General features: G+C 35.0%; 1 protein-coding gene across 2 annotated transcripts in view; it reads left to right on the forward strand.

Annotated features, from left to right (window-relative positions):
• Atf2 (activating transcription factor 2) overlaps positions 1 to 27,409 on the forward strand; it is a 74,385-nt gene that overhangs the window by 14,987 nt on the left and 31,989 nt on the right. For both annotated transcript variants that reach the window (XM_051184458.1, XM_051184457.1), the window contains exons 3-7: positions 4,882 to 4,957; positions 14,002 to 14,071; positions 23,119 to 23,215; positions 26,042 to 26,160; positions 26,317 to 26,445. In XM_051184458.1, the coding sequence (XP_051040415.1) occupies positions 14,024 to 14,071; positions 23,119 to 23,215; positions 26,042 to 26,160; positions 26,317 to 26,445 (393 nt within the window). In that variant the 5' untranslated portion in view covers positions 4,882 to 4,957; positions 14,002 to 14,023. The remainder of the gene's footprint in view (positions 1 to 4,881; positions 4,958 to 14,001; positions 14,072 to 23,118; positions 23,216 to 26,041; positions 26,161 to 26,316; positions 26,446 to 27,409) is intronic.

The raw sequence follows: 27,409 nt of genomic DNA on the forward strand, positions 1-27,409 counted from the left end.
GTCTTTTTTGAGGACCACATGTGATCTCTGTTGCAAATTCTTTCACCACCACTTCCTGTCATTTAAAATTGCAAAACCTTTCTTAGTTTGTCCTAGGACCATAGTTTATGGACTTGGGGAAAGGTAAGATGGGTGAGTGAGAGTAAAATCCAAGATCCTTTCTTTCCATGGTTTTACAGACCCTTAGCATTTTCTTATTCTGGCTTATGTTGCTTCACTTAATATGAAATCCCACACATCAGCCTTCTAGTATAATGTTGTTGTTGTTGTTATTATTATTATTGCTGTGTGTGTGGTGTGTATGTGTGTACGTGGGCACACATGTTTATAAGTGAACACACATGTGCCACAATTTGCATGTGAAGGTCAGAGGACTACCTCAATTGTTGGCCCCTGCCTTTTCCCTTGATTGAGATAAGCTCCCTCCTCCCCATTTTTCCCCCCACGGTGTACATATGGCCGATGAGCTTCTGGAGGTTCTTTCTTTTCTGCCTCCTGTCTCTCTGTAGGATCACCGGGTTACTGATGAATACCATCTTGCCAGACTTTACATGTGTTCTGTGGATTCAAATTCAAATCTTCTTGTTTACACAGCAGGTGCTTTGCCCACTTGGGCATCTGTTTTATTGTGACTTAATATGTTATCTTCTCTGTGTTATAATTTAGCCAACTAGCTTGTCTTTTCCTTTGAGAAGGCTCAACTCAGGCATCACTTACTTTGGTAGTCTTCCCAGGCCCCCTCCAGAGTTTACTAGGTGGTACTTAGGGAACAGAGACACCATCAGATAAATTAAGTTTAAATAATTTAAAAAAAAAAAAACTACTAAATCAGGAACACATGATCAGAAATCCATGTAATAAGTGAAAGCCTATGGCTGTTAGTATAATTTAGCTGTAGAGCACATGTCTAGCAAGTACAGGTCCCTGACTTTAGTCCTTAATTCATGTGTGTGCACATGCACACACAAACCACAATCATCTGTTTTCAAGAGAGAGAATTTTGGACTCCTATCTTAAATAAATAGGTAATATATGGTTTGATACAATATAGCCATTGAAAATTATATTTGAGATAGGCATTGTAGGTCTTGTCTGTAGTTCTAGGATGTGGAAGGCAGAAATGTGAAAATTGTTCAAAGTTTGAGGGCAGCATGTTCTACAGAGCAAGTTTCAGGCCAGCCAGAGGTATATAGTGAGGTACTATATCAAAAATAAGAAAGGACCATTTAGTATCAGTAGCATTACTATTGAGTTCTATGGTAGAATTTAGATGAATGCACTTTAACGCTATAAAACTTTATGAAGTTGTATATGTCCATATATTGACAAGATTGAAATATGTGCTGCTATGTACTGTTAACAGCAGTTGTGTCTGAATGGTGATACTGCAGCTGACTTCTGACCTGTACTCCCACCCCTTTTTTGTATTTAAACTTTCTTACTAAGTTCAAAAGGTACAATTTAGTGTGTATTTTCATTAGGAACACATGATCTTCCGAATGTCAGTTAAGACATGAACTTTAATTTGTTTGTTTTGCTGTTTTGATATGATATTGACATAGTCAGGATAACTAATTTCTCAATCTTTTTATTCTCAAAGCAGTTCTTTAGGTTTTCACAATCTGGTAAGGTACTTTAATTTTAGCTTACATGTGTGGGTAAATTAGCTATAATCATCATTTTCCTTTATGTTCACAAATGAGTGCATTTCAACAATTAGTGATAAGATTGTTTAATGGACCATAGCTGTTAGTCTGCAGTAAGATCATGACTCTTTACTCAACCCATACTATAGTTTTTGGATGGTTTTGTTTGGATATTGTTTTGAAAACAAGTCTTATACTGTTGTCATGGTTGATCTAGAACTCACTGTGTAGCCCAAGCTGACTTCAAACTCAAGACATTCTTTCTGCCTAAACCACAGTAGCCAGTTCTAAACCAATTTAAACATCAGTCAAATGGGAATAAAGTGATCCTTCATGTTTGTACATATAGACTAATTTAGTAATTTATCAGTTGAAAAATTAATGAATGATGAAGTTATAATCCAGTATTTAGAGAATCTTTTCATTTGAAGTTACTTTGGTATATATTTTCAGTAGCTATAAGTTTATATAAAGTACTCTTAAGTTATTGTCTTCCTTTACCCTAGGTAAAGGTCTGGAGCATTAGAGCCTATGTAACAAAAAGGAGTGATCAGAAGCCTGGGTAAACCACTTTATCATCTAAGCCATATCTACTACATCTTGCATTTGTTTTAAGAAAAAAATCACTGACTTTTATTTGAGTGCTTATGGTAAACAAATCATTGAGCTTATTTTTTATTTTACTCCCAAAAGTATATTTGAGTAATTGAGTTAAAGCTGAAAAGTGTATTCATTCTCTGATGTAGGATCTGTAGGACTAATGTCTTCTTCCTTCACATAACACTTGGTTAACATTAAAGTCCTTAAACTTAGTTCAGTTCTGTTATTTGGTGTGGTTAATCTCTGACCTACACCACAAGTATGAGGCATTTGTGTCCTCACCAGTACTGAAACACTGGAATGCAACTATTTACAATTTTCTTAGGAATGGGAATGCAATATTTTAGATTCTTTATATATTCTTTTTTTAACTTCAAGTCATGTACTTCAAAAGCCATTTATAAGTGCCTTTGGCAAATTCTGTTATATAAAGATATTTTCATACTTGCTGTGAAAACATGTTGAGCCCAGATTTAAAGGTTTGAAATTTAGATTATCAGAGAAAACACTTAGAATCTCTTAGAGGAATTGTTAACATTTCTATCTGTAGATACTTGAACTGTTGATATTTATAGCTATCTCCACTGGATATTACATAATAATGATAAGAGTGTGGACATTTGTGTCAGTTGGCTAGGAAAGTGGCTGTGTAGGTAAGGTACTTGTTTTGGAGGAAAACAGTAACACTTGGAAGTACAAAGGTCAACTTCTTAAGAAGCATTTTTAGAACTATCAGTTTGTCTATATGTAGTTAATATTTGCACATTTCATGCATTTAACTGAATGATGTGTTACCTTAGGTAGCTAACTTACAGTTAACAGCCTTGCCCTGCCTGAGCTTAGAGTTTGTTGGTATTGACAGAAGCATGATGTTCTTTGGATTATCCTAGTGTTCTTCTCTTCATAGGCAACTTTGTACAGTTGGAGGTGAGTAGAGAAATGGGATCTATTTTACCTAGGGTAAAGGAAGACAGTTTCTTTGCCCCATTTCCTAAACTAGAGTAGTTTTGTCCTAATATTTGCCACTGTAGCCTATGGGAATTACCTACTTTTTCTGAGCAAGACATTGAGCACACATAAAATTATGAAAAATATAATTTTCCCCATACATCACTAATTTATTTGGGATGAAAATACTGTTTGCCATTTTTAACACATGATAGGGGAGAGGAACATGAGAGGAAGAGTTGAGATGGGGGAGATGGCTCAATCAGTAAAGTACCTCCAGTACAAGCAGGAACACATTTCTCTAAGGGGGGCGGGGCATGACACTGCACACACAGAGAGGGGTTGTTCCCTGAAGCTCATGGCCTCTAGCCCAGAGACTGAGTTCCGAGCTCAGTTCCAAATTCAGCAACAAAACCTATTTTAAAAGATAAGGTGAGCTGGCAAGTGGTGGCACATGCCTTTAATCCCAGCACTTGGATCGGCAGAGACAGCCGATCTCTGTGAGTTTGAAGTCAGCCTGGTCTACAAAGCTAGTTCCCGGACAGACTGTAAAAACTATAGAGAAACACTGCCTGGAAAAAAGAGAGAGAGAGAATAAAGAGAAAGACATGCAAAGTGTACCTCTGTTGACATTCATGTATATCTGCATGCACATGTTACATACACATAAACAAGTACACACCACACAGTACACATCCTGTATACAGAAGCACACCAAATAAAGCTTTTTAAGTGATCCATTTACTTTGTTAGTTTTAATTTGATTTGCATCTATATATATTTGATTTACTTATATTTAAGATAACATTAAATAGGTAGGTTTGAAAGTTTTGAAAGAGGAAACTTTATATAGGTCATTTATATTCAGGACCAGATAAATTTTGATGACTTTCTAAGTGGAAAATTTGAAGGTGTGTGTGTGTGTGGTGTTTTGTGACAAGTATCTCCATGTAACCCAGCCTGTCTCAGCCTTCCTTAAGTGGGGATTTTAGGCAAGCCTAGCTTAGGTCTGGTTTTTCCTATCAGACTTCAAATGTAAGGGGGTAAAAATCTGTTTCACGTAGCTGTAGGTTTTTTTTTTTTAATCTGCCAGGTCCTACCACCCTTGAGCCCTAAATATGCACACAAAGATTTATATTAATTATTAAACTGTTGGCCAATGGCTAGGTCTTATTGGCTAGCTCTGTCTTAATTATTAACTCATTTCTATTATTCTGTGTATTTCCATGTGGTCTTGGAGTGCGCCCAGACCTGTTTCTCCCTTGGCAGCTACATATGGCATCTTTTTTGTGGCACCTCTCTGCCCACCTTTCCCAGAATTCTCCTTGTCTCTTAGTCCCACCTATCTTCCTGCCTCTATTAGCCAAACAGTGTTTTATTAATCAACCAATAAGAGAAACATATATACAGAAGGACATCCCCCATCAGTTTTAATGGCTGCTGTCCAACCATGCCCTAAGAAATTATTCTTCTTTTCTTAATCCTTTCATGGACTTGATGGATTAATACCTTTAAATTAATGCAATGTAAGTTTTTATATTCAGAAGTAATGATTGTTATAAATATTCTTGACTTTTTTGATGAAATAATGTTGAGAGTGATCAAGTACTTTCATTTTCAAAATCAATGCATTTCAAGAAGTTCTTCGGTGCTGTTTGTAATAGTGTGAAACCATTTTGTTTTTCAGTATCTTTGCCATGAAACAGAGGACATGATAAGCTGTTTAACTTAATGAAATTCAAGTTACATGTGAATTCTGCCAGGTAAACGCATGATTCAATAGTTAATATTTTGAGCCATGTTTCATGTTATAAGTTAAAAACAAAATTTTTAATAAGTTGTACCAACTAGATACATATTTCAATGCTTTTTCTCTAACTCTGAAGCTTGTTATTAGTATGTTTTTTAGTTGTTACTTGTTTCTGAATTATTAAGATCATTAAAATAACTGGTGTAGTGGCACAGGTCTGTAATCTCATTACAAAGACAGGACCCACCCCAAGATCAAGGCCTGTGCTTCGTAGCAATACCATGTCGGAAAAAGCAAAGCAAACCAATGAAAAAGACTATCCAGACACATGGTCTGTGGTTTTAATATCTTCTAAAATGAGTTCTTGTGTTATGTTAGAAAAGTGTTGAAATATCAAATAACAGTTGCAAAATTGCATCTCAAATCTTCTTGGTTCATTTTGTCAGGTACTAGGATCATGAGGTCACATCAGTGCCCTGCTTTAAAAACAAAAGCTGTAAGTTATTAAAAAGGGTTAATTTGAATCTTTACATAGAAATTCTGAAGTAGGAAAGTAATTTTGACTCAGAAACGTTTTTTTATTTCCTTTTGATTTTTTTTTTTGTTTGTTTGTTTTTTTGTTTTTTTGTTTTTTCAAGACAAGGTTTCTCTATAGCTTTGGAGCCTGTCCTGGAACTTGCTCTGTAGGCTAGGCTGGCCTCACACTTAGAGAGATCCACCTGTCTCTCCCTCCCAAATGCTGGGATTAAAGGCCTGTGTACCACTAGCACCCGTCCAGAAATGCATTTTTATAGTTGTATTTGAATCAGGATCAAAATCGTTGGGTAGTATGTCTATTAGATCTTCATTCCCTCTGTTCTTCCTCTTTCCCTGTGAATTTTACTTGTTGAAAAGACTGGGTAGTGTCTTAATAAATGTTTCCATGTATTAGCTTGAGCTGATTGCTTGCTATTGGTAATGGTAGATGTTTCATATATTCTGTTTTTTGTTTTGTTTTGTTTTTTTAACTAGACTCAGCTCTAACACCACTTCTTCATCCTGCAATTATTTTATTTCATTTCTGCTGTTATGTGTGTTGTCAACTTGATCTAAACACTGTAAAGACCCTATCACCTTCTCCCAATATTGTGCTCGTGTGGTGGTGTGGTTGTGTTGTTTCTTTGAGACAGGGTTTCACTATGTAGTTCTGGTTGGCTTTCTTTGAATTCTGTCTTTACTTAGTGGGTTTTTTAAAGTTAGTGATTCTTTGGTGGTATGTAACCATTTCAGATTTAGAAGGTTTTTCTGAAACACACATGTGTGGATGAAGGTACTTGTATTACTTTTGTTTTATTTCTTAGATGGACTATTTTGGTTTTGCTTGATACTGAAGTGTAAATTATACACTTAGACCAAAATACACTTGTAGGATTTGTTTTGTCAGTCTTTTTCTTGCTGAACATTGCATTTGGAGTTCTTTTAAAGAAACATTTAGGGCTAGAAAGATGGCTTGTTCTTCCAGGGGATCTGGGTTTTGTTCTCAACACCCAGATGGCTGCTGGAGATCTGGTACTCTCTTTTGGTGTCACATACATGTGACAAAACACAGATGAAAAGTAAAAGTAAATCTAAAAGAAACGTTTGCCTAACATTAAACTCATAATTCTAACTCTTGTCTCTGATTGATTTGTATGATGTGAAGTGGCAAAAGGTAGAATCTGTGGGTTTTGTTTTTACTTGATTTAACATAGCATTAAAGGCTTTTAAAAAACTTAGAAAAATGAAACCCATATACAATATTTCCTAAAGTTATTTGGCTGTAGATAATTTATTTTCTATAAGTACTAATATCCCTGTAGAGTTTGCTTTTGGAAACATTTAGCTAGAAGCTAATTAGCCAGAGTTGTAAAGAGTATATCTGAAACTACTAGTTAAGTCAAATACTATTGATACAAAATTTGTAGAACCAAGTTTGGAAAAGGTCATTTCTTCTCCCACTGAAATTAGTCAAGTGTGAAGCCTTTATACAAATAGGGTGATCTTACGTGTGGGTCTGTTTCTGGTCTCAGTTCTTTCCGGTTGCTTTATATGTTTACAATTTGACTGATAACCACCCTGTGTTAATTATTGCTGTTTTATAGTTGGTCTTGATATACTTCCTATCTGATTTTTCTAAATTCTATATCTTTTGATTATTTTTCTTTAGGATTCTTTTAATTATTCTTGGGTCTTTGCCCTTTATAAATCTTAAAATCAAAGTTTTCCTTTCTCCCTCTTTCCTTCCCTCCCTTCCTCCTTTCCACCTCCCTCCTCCTCCACCACTACCCCCCACACACACACAGAGTGAGAGAGAGAGAGAGAGAGAGAGAGAGAGAGAGAGAGAATCTGCTGAGGTTTTGGTTGGGACTGACATTGATCTGAAAGAATACTTGGAACAGAATATCTCACAGGCTCTTATAGTGTGTAAACATGGTATAGCTTCCATTTATCTAGACCGTCCTTAATTACTTGTGAAAATATATTTTGGTCTGAGGTTTGAGTATTTTGTTTTCAGATGTACAGTATACGATTTTCATTAGATTTATTTTTAGGTATTCAACTTAGTATCAATGGAATTGGGTAAATAGACAACAAGGATATAATGGAGTAAAATGGATACAGCCAAAAATTTAAAGGAAGTAAATTAACCTCTTAGGAAAACAGGTTAAAGAAAACAGAACAAAACAAAACAAACAAACAAAAAGCTCTAGTAATATTATTAGTTTAAAAGAATATCACCATGCATCTAATGGACATGGGAAAAAGTGAGGGAATGTCATTAATAGGCCAATATATTTGGAAGCATAGATGGAAAAATTCTTGGAAAATAAAACTAATATAAGTGCTTTAGATTGTATCTATTTCAAAATACTGCATTTATGACTTAAAACCTTCCCATGGAGAAAACCCCAGGCTCAGGTAGCTTCACTGGTGAATTCTTTCAAACATTTAAAGAAGAATTAATACATACTCTTTTTCTGATGATTTATTATTTTATGTTTATGAGTGTTTTGTCTGCATGTGTGTATGTGCATTCTTCATTTGTTTTAAAATTTTACTTCAGTTTGTATCCTTTTTCTCATGTAATACCCATGTCTTCTTGCATGTTGTCAGTTTTTTTTCCACTACAGTTTTTTCTAATATCCTTGTTTTTTAGACCAAGTCTCACTCTATAGTCCAGGCTGACATTGGATCCCTGAGTGATCCTCTGCCCATCCCTCTGCCTAGCACTGAGGTTATAGTTTTGTGCCAACATACCAGGTTGTTTGTACCATGAACACTAGTCAGCAGGGGTGAAGTACACCCCTTTGTTAGGCAACAGCTTGACTTTTCCATGTTTGATGACACATGTAAGTGTTGTCTGCAGCAATAGGTCCTTACCATCAGGTTAAGAGAGCAACTGATGGCCATGTAAATAGCCTGTGATGTTTTTGTCTTTCCATGGGTCTCCTTTGTGCTACAACTAAACAAGGTGTAACCATTTATTGGCATTGGAGGTTTCACGTAGTGGCTTAAGATGTCTAGATGGGGCACTGTCTCCTGTTACTTGGTGGCTCCATTTAGGTTCCTTTCATGTGTGTACATATTTTAGGGCATTTCTGCTTTAATAGGTTCCCATATGGTTTTTCAAATGGCCTTTTAAAATATTAGCTGTCCCTCCCCATATTTCCTATTCCTTCTTTTCCCTTCTCTCCCACCCTCCCTATTTAATCCTATTTTAGTTTCCCCTTTGTCTTTCTATAACAATATATTCTATTTTCCCTTCCTTGGAAAGTCCATGTCCCTTTACTAGGCACCTACCTGTAATTTAAGAAAAGCAGCGCATGAGAGAAGGATGCCATGAGACAGGGTTCAAGCAGACGGTTATTTTATTAGAGAAAGGGATCATAAAAAGGTGAGGTGGGAGACTGGCCTCCAGAGACAGGGTGGAGAGGGGAGAGAAAAGAAAAAAGAGGGAGGGGGAGGATGGGTGGTGGGCAGGGCCCTTTTAGAAGGGAACATAGTGAATGTGCACATGTGGTGCTCTTAGTGGCTGCAGCTGAGGGTATTTCCTGTTAGAATCCCAAGGACAGGCCAATACAGATGCCTGAATACTAATACTACCCTCAGGGGTTATTTAGATTGTAACACACATTTTGAAAGCTTAAATGCTAATAACTATGTGTAAAAGAAAACATACATGCAATGTTTTATCTTTTGGGATTACCTCATTTGTTAACTCCATACATTAATTGGAATTTTCATAATTTCTCTTTTCTTAATAGTTGATTAATAGTCTACTGTGTAATGTGCCACATTTTATTATCTCTTCATCAATTGATAGATATCTAGGCTATTTCTAATTTCTGGCTATTATGAATAGAACAGTAAAGAACATGGATGAGCAAGTCTCTGTGGAAGGGTGTAGAGTCCTTTGAGTATATGCTCTAGAGTGGTATAGTTGGATCTTGAGGTAGATTGATTTCCAGCCTCCTGAGGAACTGCCACACTGATTTTCATAGTGACTGTACACGTTTGCACTTTCACCAACAATGGAAGTGTTTTCCCTTTCCCCACATCTTTGTCAGTGTGAGCTATCATTTGTTTTATTGGTTGTACCCATTCTGGCTAGGGTAAGATGAAATCTAAAAGAATGTTGAACATTTAAGTGTTTCTCAATCATTTGTGTTTCATTTTCTGAGACCTCTCTGCTTAGTTCTTAATTGGGTTTTTAATTGGGTTTTCTTGATGTTCAGTTTTGTTTGTTTTAGTTCTTCATATATTTTAGATGCTAACCCATACGTATTAACCCTTTATCATTTGTATAATTGCTAAAGATCTTTTCCCATTCTGTAGGCTGTTGATTTGCCCAAATGAGGTATCCATTGCCATATGAAAGCTTTTCAGCTTCATGAAGTTCTGTTTACTAATTGTTAGTCTTAGTTTCCATGCTATTCATGTCCTGTTCAGAAAGTCCTTTCTGTTGCAGATAAGTTCAGGCCTATTCCCCACTCTTTTTTTAATCAGATTCAGGATATATGGTCTTATGTGGAGGTCCTTCATCCACTTGGAGTTGTATTTTATGCCGGGTGATAGATAAGGATCTACTTTCAATCTTCTGCATGCAGCCATCCAGTTTCACCAGCACCATTTATTGAAAATGCTATCTTTTCTTCAGTGCATATTTTTGGCTTTTTTTTTTCTTTTGTCAAAAATCAGGTGTGTTCTTAGGTGTGTGGATTTTTGTCTGGGTCTTCAATTCCATTGAACAACCTGTCTGTTTTTATGTCAATGCTATGCTGGTTTTTATTACTATAGGTTTGTAATACTGTTGTGTCAAATTTTTGTTCTTGTGGCTTTTTAGCCTTTGGGGGTGGGGTCACCCAGCTCCCAAGTAAATCACACTCAGAGGCTTATTCTTAGTTATGAGTGACCAGCCTTAGCTTGGCTTGTTTCTAGCCAGTCTTTTTTTGTTTTCATTTCTCCTCCCGCCCCTTTTGCCTTCTCTCCAGCCCACTCCCAGTCCACTCCTCCTCATGGGTAAGGCTCTCATGAGGTGTCCCAAAGTCTGACACAGTAGGTTGGGGCAGTACTAAACCCCAAACCTTTAAATTAACCAGTCTATCTTTTCCCTCTTGGCTTTTATCTTTCTTAATTCTGTATATCTTACTTTCCTTCTTACTCTGGCTGGCTGAGTGGCTGGGTGGCAGACTCCTGATGTCTTCCTCTCCTTGCTCCTCCCCTGTCTGTTTCTCCTTCTATTTATACTCTCTGCCTGCCAGCCCCACCTATCCTTGCTACTGGCCATTCAGCTCTATGGAACCATCAGGTGTTGTAGACAAGCAAAGAATCACAGCTTCACAGAGTTTAGCAATATGCAACAAAACAGGTATCAAGTAAGAATTAATTTACAATGTAGGTAGCATATTAAGAGAAAATAATGCATTATCTGTCCTGTCCTAGAGAATCCAAAGTTTTATATCTAATATCTAAGAGAAACTGTAACTAGTCTTCCGCTCCATCAAAGGCACCAGAAGGGTATAATATTACTTGAGTAAACAAAATGTACATTGCAACAACTTCTAAAAACTCTAGAAATGACAAGAGACTAGAGACATTTGTCTTCCTGGACAGTCACCCAAAGTCCCTGTACAATGTTGGAGCAGAAACCAGATATACAATGTTGTAACAAAAATGACCTTAAATTTGTATCAATATGTAAAAGTCCTTTAAACAAGAATAAACACATATATACAGTGTAACAAAATTGACTTTGAATTTGTATCTATATAGTAAAATCCACACCAAGGCAAATATCTGAGATTAATAATTGTTTTTTTTCTATATACCCCAAAATTATAACAGGTCCTTGTATTACCTGTAACAAAACACAGAGAGTACATGTTTTATAGAAAGTTTTTTTTTTTTTTCCAACAATTCTGTGAAGAATTGTATTGGAATTTTTATGGGGATTGTACTGAATCTGTAGATTGCTTTTGGTAGGATGGCCATTATCACAGAATTCATCTTAACTGATCCATGATATGAGAAATCTTTCAATTATCTAGTATCTTCAGTTTCTTTAAGATTTTATTATACAGGTCCTTTACTTGCCTGGTTAGAGTATCCCAAGATATTTTGAGTCAAATGTATGTATGTATGTATTTGTGTGTGTGTGTGTGTATGTACACATTATATATATATATGTGTGTGTGTGTGTGTATATATATATATATATATATATATATATAATCTGCAAATAAAGACAATTTGACTTCTTTCCCAATTTTTATTTCTCTATCTCTCATTGCTCTAGCTAAGGCTTAAGTACTGTATTGAATAGGCATGGAAAGAGTGGACATCCCTGTCTTGTTCCTGGTTTTAGTGGATATACTTTATGTTTTGATTTGTTTAGGTTGATATTGGCTATGGGCTTGCTTTAAATTGTCTTTGTTGTGTTGAGGTATGTCCCTTGTATGCCTAGTCTCTCCAGGACTTTTATTATGAAGTGATGTTAGAGTTTGTCAAAGGCCTTTTTGCATTTAATGATATGATCATGTGGTTTTTATCTTTCAGTCTATTTGTGTAGTGCATTATATTTTCAGTTTACATATGTTGAAATGTCCCTGCATTTCTGGGATGGAGCCAACTTGATCATGGTATATAATCTATAACCCACAAAATAACCAAAAGCCTCCCACCCATTTATTGGGAATGCGGGTGAAGGCATCTGTTAGGAGTCCCAAAGAGAAAACTTAAGATACTGACCAAGTCCTGGGAAGACTATTATATAACCTTTGTTCTTGGATTTGGTTTGCAAGGTTTTTGTTTGTTTGGTTGGTTTTGGTTTTTTGAGACAGGGTTTCTCTGTAGCTTTGGAGCCTGTCCTAGAACTCGCTCTATAGATCAGGCTGGCCTCAAACTCAGAGATCCACCTGCCTCTGACTCCTTAGTACTGGGACTAAAGGTATGCCCCACCGCTGCCCACCATGGTTTACAGGTAATTTTATTAAGTGTTTTTACATATACTTGTAGTTTTACATACTACATATGAGTGTGTAGTTTTCTTTTTTTGTGGAATCTTTGTGTGGTTTTGGTATGAATGTAATAGTGGCCTTACAAAAATAATTAGGAAATGTTCCTTTAGTTTCTACTTTGTGGACTAATTTGAGGAGTGTTGACATTAATTCTTTAAAGATCTGGTAAAATTCTGTGTTAAATCCATCTGGCCCTGGGCTTTTGTTTTGTTTTTGCTTGTTTGTTTGTTTTGGTTATTAGACTTTAATCTTTCTGTTTCACTAGGAGTAATGGGTCTCTTTAAATTGTGTATTGTTGGGTTTAACGTTGGCAGGTCTTATACATCGAGAAATGCATCTATTTTAGGTTTTTCAGATTGGTAACCTGCATATTTTTTTAATGTATGTACTTAGGAATTTCTGAATTTCCTTCATGTCTGTTGTGATGTCACCTTTTTGTCTCTATTTTTATTAATTTAGATATTCCATCTTTGTCTTTTAGTTAATTTGACTAAAGTTGGACTTGTGCTGTATGCAAATGTTACACCATTTTATGTTAAGGTTTTCTGTCTGTAAGAGGTCCTGGAAAATGACCCTTATACTGTGCTATCTTAGTTCCTGTGCTGGAAGTAGAGGTCCCTAGAGGCCAAATGTAGTTTTCTTTTATAATGTATTTCCCTTTGAGAGTTTTCCACAGTACTTTGCACATATGAAAAAGTAACATTAGAAAGGAAATTAAGAGCCTATTTATAAGAGTTTCAGTATATATAGAGAGATCTTGTTGCATGACTTTTACAATTTTGCAGTCTGTTCTTTGAAAGGCTTTGTTCTTTTTGAATGCCTTTTACTCTATTGAGCAGAAAAGAGCCTGGTGGCAGTGTTCTAATCCCTTTCTTTAGCACATATTTTGCATGTTGCATGTATCTACTCTCATAGTAAAGGTAGAAGATTGTCGCCAGTAAAGCTAAGTCTCTGAAGATTGAAAGATACTTTAAAACCCATGTCGGGAGCCAGGGGGATGCCTGGCACTTGTGCTCAAGTAGTGCAAGCAAAGTACCTCTCATTTTTATTATTAAAGCAAATAAAACATGAGGTGATGATTAAAGTTAGCTCAAGCAAAAACAAGTCCATAGAGAAAATACCCCTGGTGTTATGACCTATCTTTGATCAGGTGAAGGAGCCAAGAATATTCTTCCCAAGCCTTTGCTTTTTCCTCAGAAATAACATGGACATGCTAGGGCATTCCCCTCACGTCCATGCTTTCAAGTCCGTTTACTTAAAATTGTATCATTCTTTCTAGAAAGACACCTTGTGGGTCTATATTCTGCACTCTGCCCCATTTATGGTTCACAGTAAGTTAACAGCTTCTTCATCTGGGCTCCCACAGAAGACAGGGTTTAAAATGCCACACACATATGTTGTTTTACATTCAAATAGAAAACTTAGCAAGTTTGGTGGAAATCAGATCTTGAGATTTATATTTGTAATTATTCTTTACTGAAAAACATTCTATAAAACACGTACTCTCTGTGTTTTGTTACAGGTAATACAAGGACCTGTGGAATATGAGTGATGACAAACCTTTTCTATGCACTGCCCCTGGGTGTGGCCAGGTAATGTATCCATTACTTATAATCTTGTATATTCCTTTTCATTAAATCATTGCTAGAATATATTGTCATTAAGGTTTTACTGTAGTGATTTTTATTATTTTTTTCTTATTTTACATATCTACTTCAGTGATGTTATAAGATTAGAATTAATATAAAAACGAAACAGAAAAACATTGAAAAAGTCTTTCATTAATAATCTATCCTAATTCTTGAAAAGACAGTGTGGTATGGTGGGAGTAGTTTATCTTATAGTAAAGGTCAGAACCATAGACAGAAACCCTAGACTCAAAAGAAGATTATTTTATCTATATTCATTGAAAATCATTGCTAAACTACCTAATTGGAAATCAAAAATTTATTACTGTATTTAGAAATTGTTTTACTTATTTGAACTTTTATAAAACTAACTGATACCTACCTCAGACAATATCACTAATCTATTAATGTTCTGAAGTCTAACATCTTTAATTCAAAGCATGTGTGGAAGTATTTTTGGGAGCTGTTATTTTAACTTTTAATGGACATTAACTTATTAATTACTATTACCATCGTCCTAATCTTTTAACTACAGATACTAAAGAAGAGTTGGTTTTTAATGTTCAGTAAACTTAAGAGTACTTATATACAGAGTTAGGTCATAGACATTGAAGTGCCTTATTGGTCTTCATTTATTTTTAAGTGCTATTTTAAGTTCACATATAATTGATGCTTTTGGCTTTTTTGTTTTTACACATATTGATTTTGTTCATTTGTGTATGTTTGTTTGCTTGTGGCCATACACATGCCTTATCTGGCATGTTGAAGTAAGAGAACATCTTGTAGGAATCAGTTCCCTGTTTTCATACCTGATGGGTTTGTGGGGGTCAAACTCAGTCATCAGGCTTGGGAATAAGCACCTTTACCTGCTGAGGTGTCCCACATTACCTGGTGATATAATTTGCTATGTGTATCATATGTTCATAGAACTGTTAACCACAGTCATAGTAGTGAACATACTTTCAACACAAGTTCTAATATATCTTAATAAGTAAAGCTCAGAGTCAGATATTGGGGGAAATGCTGAGAGATCAGAGAGATGAAGGAGCAAAACCACAGCCACCTCACCTACTCAGCTTCCCAGCCATAAATAAGAGTGAGCTCCTGTCTCCTTCTACCTTACCACTTCCTCTCTCTGCCCTGCCATATCACTTCATGTCTGTCTGTACAGTCGTCCAAACCTCTATGGTTAACTAGTGTCTAGGTCGGCCCTCTGATCTTTCAGGCAAGCTTTATTTGTTAGAGTCTAAACAACATATCATTACACATACTAATCACTCCAAAAGTTCCTTGTATCCATTTCTAAGTTCTCTCATCTTTGTCAAACTGATCTGCTTTGCATTTTTGTAAACTTGTTTATTCTCTCCAGAATGTATAAGCAGATTCATAGAGTATGTACATTTTTTTTCTTCATTCTTTCATAACATTCTCAATTGCCTTTGTCTACTTTCTATGACTATTAACTAATACTACAGATTAGGTACTTGGCAATTTATAAAGAAAATAGTTGGCCACATAACAGGGATGCTATGATTTGATTGTACCCCAGAAATTATTCATTGGAAACTTAACCTCTGAAGTAATATGTTAATGTACTTGGAGGTGGGACCTCTGTGAAGTGTTTAGAATCACACTATTTTAGACCTCCCAACCTTCAGAGTAGCTAACTAAGTAGGCCTCTTTTCTTCATTTGGGTAATTGCATTCCACAAATTATCCATCATCTGTCTTATTTCCAAATTTAGTCACCAAAGAAAAAATGAGGGAAATTTGTATACATGTCTTTATGTGTATGAATGCTGTGATTCTGTTGGATTACCAACCAGAAGTGTAATGATGGAATCATGTGATAGATCCCTGTTTATCATTTTAGGAAATTACAGATTGCTTTCCAAAACATATGAGCCACTCTGTTCCAATCAGTAATTTATAAGATGTTTAATTATACAGTAACCATGTTATCATTTTGTGTTTTCATTCTTTTAAATTTGACTCACTTTCTTGTGCATACATTGGTATCTCATTGTACTGTCTCATTTCTTTGATAACTATTGAAAAGATAACCACTTTTCTAAGATGTATTTATCAGTCATTTATATACCTTTATTCTGTGATGTGTTTACCAACTCTTTTGTCTAGTTTTAAAAATTGAGATGTCTGAGGGTTGGGAATATATCTCAGTGGTGGATTTAGTCTCTGAGGGGGTGTAGAGTTTGATTCTATTTTTATATTTATTTAAGTTTTATGTTATAAGTATGGATGTTTTGTCTGCATATAAGTCTGTACCATGTTCATACCTGGTGCTTGCAGAGGCAAGAAGAGGGTGTCAGATCAGCCAGGAACTGGAGTTACAAATGGTTAGTGGATGCTGGGAACAGAAACTGATTGTCTGGAACAGTAGCAAGTGTTATTAATCACTGAATTATTTCTCTAGCCCCTTATTTTACTTTTAGTTTTCATTATTGTGGGAGGTACATGTGTCACGTACATGTTTGGAAGTCAGGACATCAAAGACTTGGTTGTCTGTTTCTACCTGCATATGCTTTCTGGAGATTGAATTCAGGTCACCAGGCTTGTACAGCAAATGCCTTTATACACTGAGCTATTATCTGTCTTCCTGCCTAGATCCTATTTAAAGTAGATTGGTGAGGAAGTGTGTTAATGGTAAGGTGACAATTGGATCAAATTGGACAACCAGACAAATGAAAATATGGAAGAAACCCCATGTTTCTTTTGTGGCTGGAGTGAATTATAGTCAATGAGGAGTTTGGCAAGATTTCAGAGAGATAGGAAAAATCCTATCTGTAGAGCTTTGTGGACATGAAGATACATGGGTTTATTCACAGAGCAGTGTGAAACAAGGAAATTAGAAGATGATAATGGTCAAGGAAGAAGATGGAATAGGTAGGTAGAAACAGTGGACACAAGGAGAGATAAACTTTTAATATCCAATTTAGAGCTATCATTTACGTACCTTTGTTATAAAATTACGAGTAAAAAGTATAATCTTAAATTCTTTGAAACTAAGAGTATGACTTTAATTTCCACTAGCTGAATTTACTCTCTGATAAATCAGATTTACTTTTGTTTTTTGGAGTTGGTACCAAGTTAAATAAAGAGGAGAGCTGGGTAGTTAATTCTTTAATGTATGTCTATGCGCAGGCACCTGTATGTCATGATGCACATGTAGAGGTCAGGGGTCAACTTAGAGGACTCAGTCTCTCCTACCATATGGTTGCCTAGTATAGAACTCAAGTTTGTGAGGCTTGACAGCAAAGACTTCCCTGGTAACTCAGCATATTCAAGGTTTTGCTCCATGGTCAGAAAACCCTGTTGCTTGGGGCCTGTAACAAGGCAATATATTGGAGGAAGGCAGAAGCATAAATAACTATTCATATCACAATCCTAAGAAATGAAGAGGTACCTAGTCCCCTTCAAAGTCATACCTCATATGGCTACAAGACCTCTCCAAGGCCCACATACAACTCAGGTTCCGTCCTTCCCAACCACCCTGGGAAGAAGCCTTGGATTTTTGAGGGACATTGGAGCTGTAAACTTTAAAAGCAGATACATTGTTTCTAGAAGCAGTCTTTGGAAAGCAAACAGTTTTGCCGTTTTCTAGAAGTCATTTTTGGAAACTTGGCCTCAAATAAGTCCTAATTTTTTCTGCTTAAAATAGAATGGCGTGTGTGTGTGTGTGTGTGTGTGTGTGTGTGTGTGTGTGTGTGTGTGTGTGTGTGTGTGTGTGTTGAGCGTTGAGCTGGTAATTCTAGTTTGAGAAATGCAGTCTAAGAAACTAAGTAGGGATACACAATAGTTATGTAAAATGATACTCCTCACACTGCTGCTTGTTGTATTGAAATGAATTTCAAACTTCATAATAGAAAAATAAGTACATGACAGGACAAGCTCTAGCAAGAGAACACAGCCAGCAATTTAAAACCATGTTTAGCCAGGCATGGTGGCTCACATGTATAACTCACTAATATTTTTCAAATACTATAAATTTAATGCTAGGGAATTCTCTTAAACAATTTCTTTGTTTCATTTTAGTTTTTTTATTTTGTTTTTCCAGACAGAGTTTCTCTGTGTAACAGCCCTGGCTGTCCTAGAATTTACTTTGTAGAGCAGGCTGGCCTCAAACTTAAAGGATCTGCCTGCCTCTTCCTGCTGAGAGCTAGGGTTAAAGGAATGCGCTACCAGGCCTGGCAAAATAATTTCTTATGATACACATACAAACATATATTTTAACATTCAGCTACTGATTTTTTTCTTCTATTTAAACAAATTAAAATATGATGGTTTTTATTAAAAATAAGCATGTGTAGAGCTGGGGTGATGACTCAGCTATTAAGAGCACTTATTGCTGTTCAGGAGTTAGACTGGGTTCCCAACATCCACACAGCAACTAATGGACCACCAATAACTCCAATTCCAGATCTGATGCTTTCTTTTGGTCTCTACAGACTACAGCATGCATATGCTGCACACATAATTTCAAGCAAGCACACACACATACACATAAAAATACATAAATTCTTTTTTAAAAAAGATGCTTTAAGAATAACAAGTCTCAGTGCTAGGTATGGTGAACTATGTATTTAATCCCAGCACTTGGGAGGCAGAGGTAGGTGGATCTCTAGTCTATATAGTGAGTCCCAGGCCAGGCAAGGTTATATAGTAAGATTTTGTCTAAAAATGGAGGGTCAGGTCGGGGATAGAGATGACTTAGTGTGTAAAAGTATTTAATACTCTTGGGAAGGGCCTGAGTTAAGTTCTAGCATACTCCAACTAGCTCCAACTCTAGGGAATCCAATGCACCCTCTGGCTTTAATGGACACTATATTTCCCCCCCCACACACACACACACCAGTTTCAGTGGAGGTATATGTGTGTTAGTTAGTTAGTAGCTTCCTGCATTGAATAGACTTCTTCAACTAAGGAAAAAGTTACTCAAAAAGGCTGTTACCCTAATGGCATCAAAACTTATTCTACCTATTTAACAAGTTAAATAATAATAATAATAATAATAATAATATAACATGAAAATAACTGTAAAACCACAGAATGGCTGATTCTTAAGAAATTAATTCTGTTAAGGGATGACTTAGCATATAAAAGCACATGTCATGCAAACCTGGCAACCCTAGTTCAATCCCTGGAACATCTATGTAAAGATAAGAGGAAAAGAACTAACACACAGAGTTGTCCAGTGACCCCCACGTGGGTACTGTGGTCTTTGTAACACCCCACCCTACTCCATTAATAAAGTCTGAAAAGACCTGGTCAAGCCTTGAAAACACAAATTATCCTTTTTCTACATTGCTAAGGTCCTATCCAAAAACTTTTTCTTCACTTCCTTCCAGCCTTGTTTATTGAAATAAAAGCTCAAGCTCTTGTTTTTATTGAAATACTTGGATTTTATATATACCTATTGCATTGTACATTGGAGTTGGATTTTGTCTAGAAGAAATTATATTGATTCCGTATGTTAATATTACAAGTATGATTATTCTATAAAGTTTCTTCTTTTTTTCTTTTTTATTTATTTATTTTTTATACTCCAATCCCAGTTCCCCTTCTCTCCTCTTACTCCCCTTCTCCTATCTGCTCCTCAGAGAGGGTAAGGCCTCCCCTGGGAAGTCTAATAAGTTTGTCCCATTATCTCCCTGAGGCAGGACCAAGGACCTCTCCATCCCCACATCCCTGTGTTTAGGATGAGCAAGGTATCTCTCTATATAGAATGGGCTCCACTAAGTCAGTTTGGGCATTAGTGTTAGATCTTGGACCCACTGCCAGTGGACTCATATATTGTCCCTGTCACACCATTGTCACCTATATGAAGGGAGTCTAGTTTGGTCTTATGCAGGTTCCCCATTTGTCAGACCTGAGTCAGTGATTTCTCATTAGTTCGGGTCAGCTGATTCTGTGGGTTTCCCCATCATGATCTTGACTTCTTTGTTCATATTGTCGTTCCTCCCTCACTTCGATTGGAAACAACCAAGATGCCCCTCAACTGAAGAGTGGATAAAGAAAATGTGGTACATTTACACAATGGAGCACTACTCAGCAATAAGAAACAATGACATCCTAAAATTCGCAGGTGAATGGATAGAACTTAAAAAATCCTGAGTGAGGTAACCCAGACCCAGAAAGACAATATAGTATGTACTCACTCAGAAGTGGATACTAGACATAAGGCAAAAGATACCAAGTCTACAAGCCACCACCCCAGAGAAGCTTGAACCCTCTTCCAGAAACTGATGGAAGCACATGCAGAAATCTACAACTAACCAATGGGCCAAGCTCCTGGGGTACAATTGAAGAGAGGAGCGATAATATGAACAAAGTTTCTTCTTAAACAAACAAACAAACAAACAAAGTGAACTTTTAGTTTGTCTAGGAGACAACTCACATAAATTATAAATTTTACCTCAGCATATAATAGCTACTGTATTATTTCTTTAAAAAGAATCCATATCCTTCATATATAAACATTTTTCTCACTTTAACCAAATTGGTTTTTCACTCTGACTCTAAGTTTCTTGTTAAATACACATTTTGTCAGATGATTGCCCAAGGTCAAATTCAGCTGAATCAGATACCAATTTGAATGTATTAAAAAAAATGTTGCCGTGTATGTATATAAATAATATCAATAAGCCCTTTGTAACTAGTAGTTAATTTGATCTTTGGATCTTGTATGAGAGTTTATAAGTATGTAAGACTTCTTTTCATATAGTCACTTCTTTTAACGAAATTAAGATAGTTTGCTTTCATTTTCACATTATTCAGCAGATGTTATTCTGTAGTATATTTGGTTGTTTTTGGTTATTGTTGCTCCTGCTGAGAATCAGACCTAAGGCCTTGTATAAAGCAATTTACCAATAGACCATACCTTCAGCTCCAATTGTTCTTTGATATTTGTGGCTAAACTAATCCAAGTAGAATACTACCATCGAATAAAACTTCTAGCTTAGCTTTCCTGCGTTTTACCTTTTAATTTTGACTTCACAGTTTTTTAAATGTGGCACTTCTATCAAGATGAGTATACAAACGAATGCTTTAATGATTGCCTTTTATAGAAAAGGCACATGGGGAGGTTCTGTGGAACCTAAAATGAATCTTACATGCATATACTTTTAATGTGGGATGAAAAGCATAGTACTGAGCATTTTAATACAAGGATAAAAACAACAAACAGTGTCAATAAGCTCAGCAATGTATGTGTTCATTGTCTTCAGAGCTTTGTTTCTGGGGGTGCTGGTCAAAAGCACCACTACTAATTTCTCCAGATCTGGGGGAGGACTCTTAAAAGGATAAAGTAATAGGAAGATAGCCTGAGTGGAAAAGAGTCCCAGTATTCACGGGTAAATGGATAGGTAATGAATGAGTAAAGCAAGGAACAAAAGTGATGAACAATTTCTTCAGTATGGAAATACAGACAGGTTCTAAAGAAATAATTATTTTCATGAAATAATGGTTGATTTTCTATTTGTGTTTATAAATACATGGATTTTCCTTATTGTAGCTTAGTTTTTTTTTCTGCCTTTTACTGATTTTAAGAGTTAACTATTATTTTAAGAAGTTCATTTTCCCATTAGCATTTATGTGATGCTTATGACAATTTGGAGATCATAGGATGTGCTCAGCTTACTTAGAAGGATAGACATGAAAATCAGTCTATTATAGTGATAGTCTGAATAATCAAAGTTCAGAGTAGTTCAGAGTACAGTGGGCACTGATAAAGGGTTTCTAATAGAAGTTGTAGGGTGAGAGAAGGGGCTCAATAGTTGCTTGTTGCTCTGTCAGAGGACTGGAGTTTGGTCCCTACCTAGCACCCACATCAGGTGACTTATAACGTTGTGGACTCTAGCATCTTCTTGCTTTTACAGACATCTATAGACACATGCATGAACATAAATAAAATAAACCTTATTTAAAAATTGAAGTTAGGGGTTTGTGTGCAGTATTGGGATACTAATAGGTAGTAGGTGTCAGACTTCTTAACAGTTACACTACAATTCTAACATCCCCATTGTAAAGCCATAGAAAAAGGGGGGAGGTAATTTAACTTCTGAACCAGGAAATGGACAAAATAAATGACTGGTTCCCTATTTGGGAAACAGTAGTGCTTGATAAGGAGCTTCTCCAAAACGTTGATTTCCAGACATAGTAGGTATTTAAATATGAATGTTTTGTGTCACTGTTGGCATTTGCTACTTACCCAGTGTAAGGTGAGGAAAGATGTGATAAATAGCTTTAAATATGCATTCATTTTAATATAAACTATGATTTTAAAAGTCACTTTTTTAGGTTAAAACAATTTAAAGTAAGTTGATGTATCATATTGTGATTGCTGTTTCTTTGCCTTATACTGTGAAATATAAAGCCAGATTTCTTTCTTTTTTAGAAAAATTTCCTAACTTCCTTCCTTCCTTCCTCTTTTTCTTTCTTTCTTTTGAGACATAGTCTCACTATGTAGCCCTGGCTGACCTGGTCTTTGTAGACCAGCCTGGCCTTACATTGACAAAAATCTGCCTCCCTAGTGCTAGAATTGAAGGTGTGCACTGCCATGCCCGGCCTCAGAGTTATTTTTAATTTTCATAGGAGTCATGTTTAGAGTATTCTTAGTTTAAAAGTGGTAAGTAACCTTACATCTAAGTGACAACAGTATTTTTGTAAATTCTTCAAACTGTGGAGTTCATATTTCTCTGACATAATAAAAGATGAATAGTTATCTTATTAAATTTTTTTTTGCTTTGGGTTTCATTTCCAAGTCTTTCAAATGAGTTATATACTATCGTTTCTTATTCTTCAGTAGTGTGCTTCTCTGATTATTTGAATCTAGTATGTCTTTGTGTGCTAATAGTAGATCAGTTATTTTACAGTTTATAAGCTGGTAATTTCACTATTAATGGTGGTTTTACATGTTGTGAAAATTAATATCCTTATCAGTTTTCTTTGATCAAATTGAAAATCTTAACTGTATTTTAAAACTTTTTGCCACAGCGTTTTACCAACGAGGATCATTTGGCTGTCCATAAACATAAACATGAGATGACACTGAAATTTGGTCCAGCACGTAATGACAGTGTCATTGTGGCTGGTTAGTATATGCTTTTATTAATGGCTTATATACTATTTCACCCAGAATGTGCACATTTTTTGTGTATTCTCTGTAAATACTAGTCTGGTGATTTTCCAATTACTTCATTTACAGTAAATGTTGGCAACATGTATTTACCCATTACATTTCTTTTGATCATTTCACTTTTAGATGTGTTTTTCAAATACCCATTTAAAGCCAGTTTTATGGAAGTTAATTAGAAACCTTGGAACATTAATGCCTTCTACACAATGGACATTTAACTGATAATTAAAAGTCAATGGTATTTAGTGTTTCTTTTAGCTGTCACACACCTGGTTTTCAAAACTTTATGAAGATAGTAAATGATCAGGTACTTACTGTGGAGAAGAAATACTTAGCAAACTTGTTAAAAATGTTTCAAATGAAATGTTTTATTAATAATACTTTGAAAAATAATACCTTGAAAAACTGTATCAGTACTATAGTCCTGCCTAGCATGTACACAAGGTGCTTGTTTTAATCCCCAGCACTGCAAAATAAAATAAAATATTCTTCATACAGGAGTCCTAAGTTCAGTTAGTGTTTTTGTGTGTATATATGTGTGTCAACTCTGAGCAGATCATTATTTTTCATATATAAAAAGAGGAACCCAAGTCATGTGTTAGCTTGTTATTACTCTATCCTATATTAGCTGTTTTCTTTGATGTTTCATATGTATACACATTTCTGTGTGTTTGTATAATACATACTATGCATAATTTCAGTATAGTTGTTTCTATTCTGAATAAATATTGTGATAAGTTGTGTGTCAACTTTTACATATACTTTAGCTCTATTATAACTACAAATATGTATATATATATGTGTATAGATATGTATATATCATAAGTATAACTAGAATTCTTTGTTTTGTGAAGCTTAGCTTATGCTGTGAATTAACTTGAATACTATTACTATTTAAAATTATTACTTGGTCTTCAGATTAAAGTACTATATGCAGTGCTTCAGAAAGAAGGTGTTGAGGCAATATCAGACGGCCACTCCTGTATGCACTATAATTTTGCTAATAAATAAGTGAGAGGAAGCAAGAAGTAAATGATTTGTTAAAAATAATTTATAGAAGGGAACTTTTAACATATCTTCAGTGCTGTAAATAAAAGGATACAAAACAAAGTATGTGCATTTCTTTTGGAATATGTAAATAGTAAGTAGGTCCATGACAAATATTAAAGAACAGTAAATAAACAAAATTAACAACAACCTAGAAAGTATTTTCCTAGGTATGAAAGTCTTTGTTACTGTTAGACATTCTGTCTGTAAACTTTATCTCAAGAATGTTTTAAATTTGGTTTCTAGAAATTACTTTTCTGATTACATTTAATACAGTATAAAAATAGAACAGTCATAGTGTTTTTACTAACATTGAGATAAAGAGTTTAACAAAACTGTATAAATAGAATGCATGATGATGAGTAGCCTTAAGCAATCTGCATGCTAACCGATTGTGCCTGTGATGACTTTGCTCAGTCTGATGGTACCAGTTAATAATTATCAATAAAAGTTATTGAGGCATGGCATTTTCCAGACTCTTTCCTCTCTTTAATGTTAGTTGTCTTCATCCTGATCAGCTTTGACAAGCCCTTTAGGTTTGAACAATAGTCACATTTATATTTTGACTAATTTGAATTAAAATAGACTTTAAACTGATACGTATACACAAAACTCCCTTTAAAATACTATTTTGGAGGTCTTTAGAGCAAAAAAAGTATGGTATAGGTTAAAGAGAAAATAATAGATAAGATTATGACATACAAGGACCCCTACAGATTCTGATATTATTTACACTAAGACAAGCCTTCTTTATGTCTAACATGTATGACATTATTTTTTGTTAAAGATATTTATATGCAGTATATGTAAGGAGTAAAGATAAAACTTTAATATTCCTTATAGAAACTCAGTAATTAACAAATATCTGATCTTCACCTAAACAGAATTTATCTTACAGCAGTGCTGTACTAAGTAGACTAGATTCTGTGTATATAACCCAAAAATTGCTACTCTAAAATGTATAAAATCTGAATAAATTTTTAATGTACCGCCAAATCTATTACAAGCAAATATCCCTCAAAATAATAAGACTAAATAAGACTTGTAAATTTTATTTTTTCATTCGTTTTACAGACAATATATTAATAATCAGTATATATACTAACATATATATATATATCCATGAGTGGATGTTGAAATAGTGTATAGTTGAAATAGCTCAGGCTGTAAGAAAATGGAGTTCACATCTTATTAAATTAAGGTAGAACCTTTTTTTGGCATGTGACTCTTACGTACTCTCTCACCAGTTTTTAAAAGTATGCTATGCTGCATAGTAGCAATAAGGGTTTTTTTTTTTTTTTTTTGATGTAATAAGCTTGAGTTTGTAATACATTATGAACAGCTAATTGAACATGCTAAAATAAGCATGTGTTCTCATTAGTTTTCCCTAAATTGTATGCATTTAACAATCATAATTTTTGATGATTTAATTTTAAAATATTCTTATCACTGTGTTAGTTAATAGTAATTTATCCAGAATATGCTTTATGTCACTCTCCTCAAGAGTAGTTACACTAAGTATACGTGAACCATTATGGTTCATGAAGTTGAGGAAATACCTTTGTATAAAAGAAACCTTAACCAAATTTTGTTTTAAAGGAAGACATCTCTTCAAAAACAAGAATAAACTTGTGACTGAGTCAGTGCTACTAATTTGTTAATTTGCTAGCAACATTTTAGAATCTTAAAATGATCATTCATATTTGTGTGCTTACTTCTTGGCATTTATTTCAGATCAGACACCAACACCAACAAGATTCCTCAAAAACTGTGAAGAAGTGGGTTTGTTTAATGAGTTGGCAAGTCCATTTGAAAATGAATTCAAGAAGGCTTCAGAAGATGACATTAAAAAAGTATGTTGTTAACCATGAAATTTAAAAAAAAAAAAAAACATACTTTTGATGAGAAATAAGTGATGGATTTCATTTCCCAGTTTCTCAATAAACTTAAACATTTTGATTGGCCATTTATTAACTTTTTTACAAAGTTTTCTTTATCGTTTGCATTAGATGCCTCTAGATTTGTCCCCTCTTGCAACTCCCATTATAAGAAGCAAAATTGAGGAAGCTTCTGTTGTGGAAACAACTCACCAGGACAGCCCTTTACCTCACCCTGAGTCTACCACCAGTGATGAAAAGGTTAGAACTACAAAAGATTACCTTTCATCAAATTTAATTCTTTTACATGCCTTTGTTTATTGTTTATGTTTGTTAGTGTGCATGGCATGTGGAGGTCTGAGGACAACTTGTAGGAATCAGTTCTTTTCTTACACTATGTAGGTCACAGGGATCGAACTCAGGCTTTCAGGCTTGGTGGTAAGCACCTTTATCCACTGAGTTATCTCACTGTTCCCGAACTTGGTTATTTTACTCTTTATAAAACATTAACATTACATTTTATATAATTCAGTGTCAGATTATACGTTATATAATCTAAACCTTTGTGAATACTTAGGGGAAATTCCACCTTCATAAATAATTACCTTTATTAGTGTAATTTAAGAGAGAGGGAACTGCAACCCATTTAGAAAATAGGGTGCTATTTTAGGATATGAAAATTCTGTACAACTGAAGCTATTTGAACAGGATATCCAAGAGTGAGCAATCATTACTGCACAGTGTACATTTGATATCAAAAATGAATGGTTTTTCCTAAAGTAGGTTAGTAACTCGGGCTTCCTAGGCTATAGTAATGTGTTAAGTTACTTTATGATATGTACTTCATCACTTTTTCACTTGGAAACCACATCGAACAAGCACATTTATTTAGGAGCACTGTGCCTACACATAAAGAGACAGTGGCAGTGCTCCTTTTTAAGTTGCAAATACAAAATCATAACACAAATAGATTTCTATATGAGACTGTAAGTATGTACTTAAGAAATGTTTCAGTAAGCAATATTGTCTTTCTATCCAAAGCATAGTGTATTAACCCAAATGTAGGCTATAACTTTGTACATACTTAGCATGTTAATAGCCTATTCCCAGGTTATAAACCTGTACTTCTTGATGACTATGTAGGCAACTCTACTGGTATTTGTATTTAAACATAGAAAAGGCACAATTAAAAATTTAAAGATGGTTCAGTGAGTTAAACTTGTTC

This window comes from Phodopus roborovskii, unplaced genomic scaffold (genome assembly GCF_943737965.1).
Source record: "Phodopus roborovskii unplaced genomic scaffold, PHOROB, whole genome shotgun sequence".
NCBI lineage: Eukaryota > Metazoa > Chordata > Mammalia > Rodentia > Cricetidae > Phodopus > Phodopus roborovskii.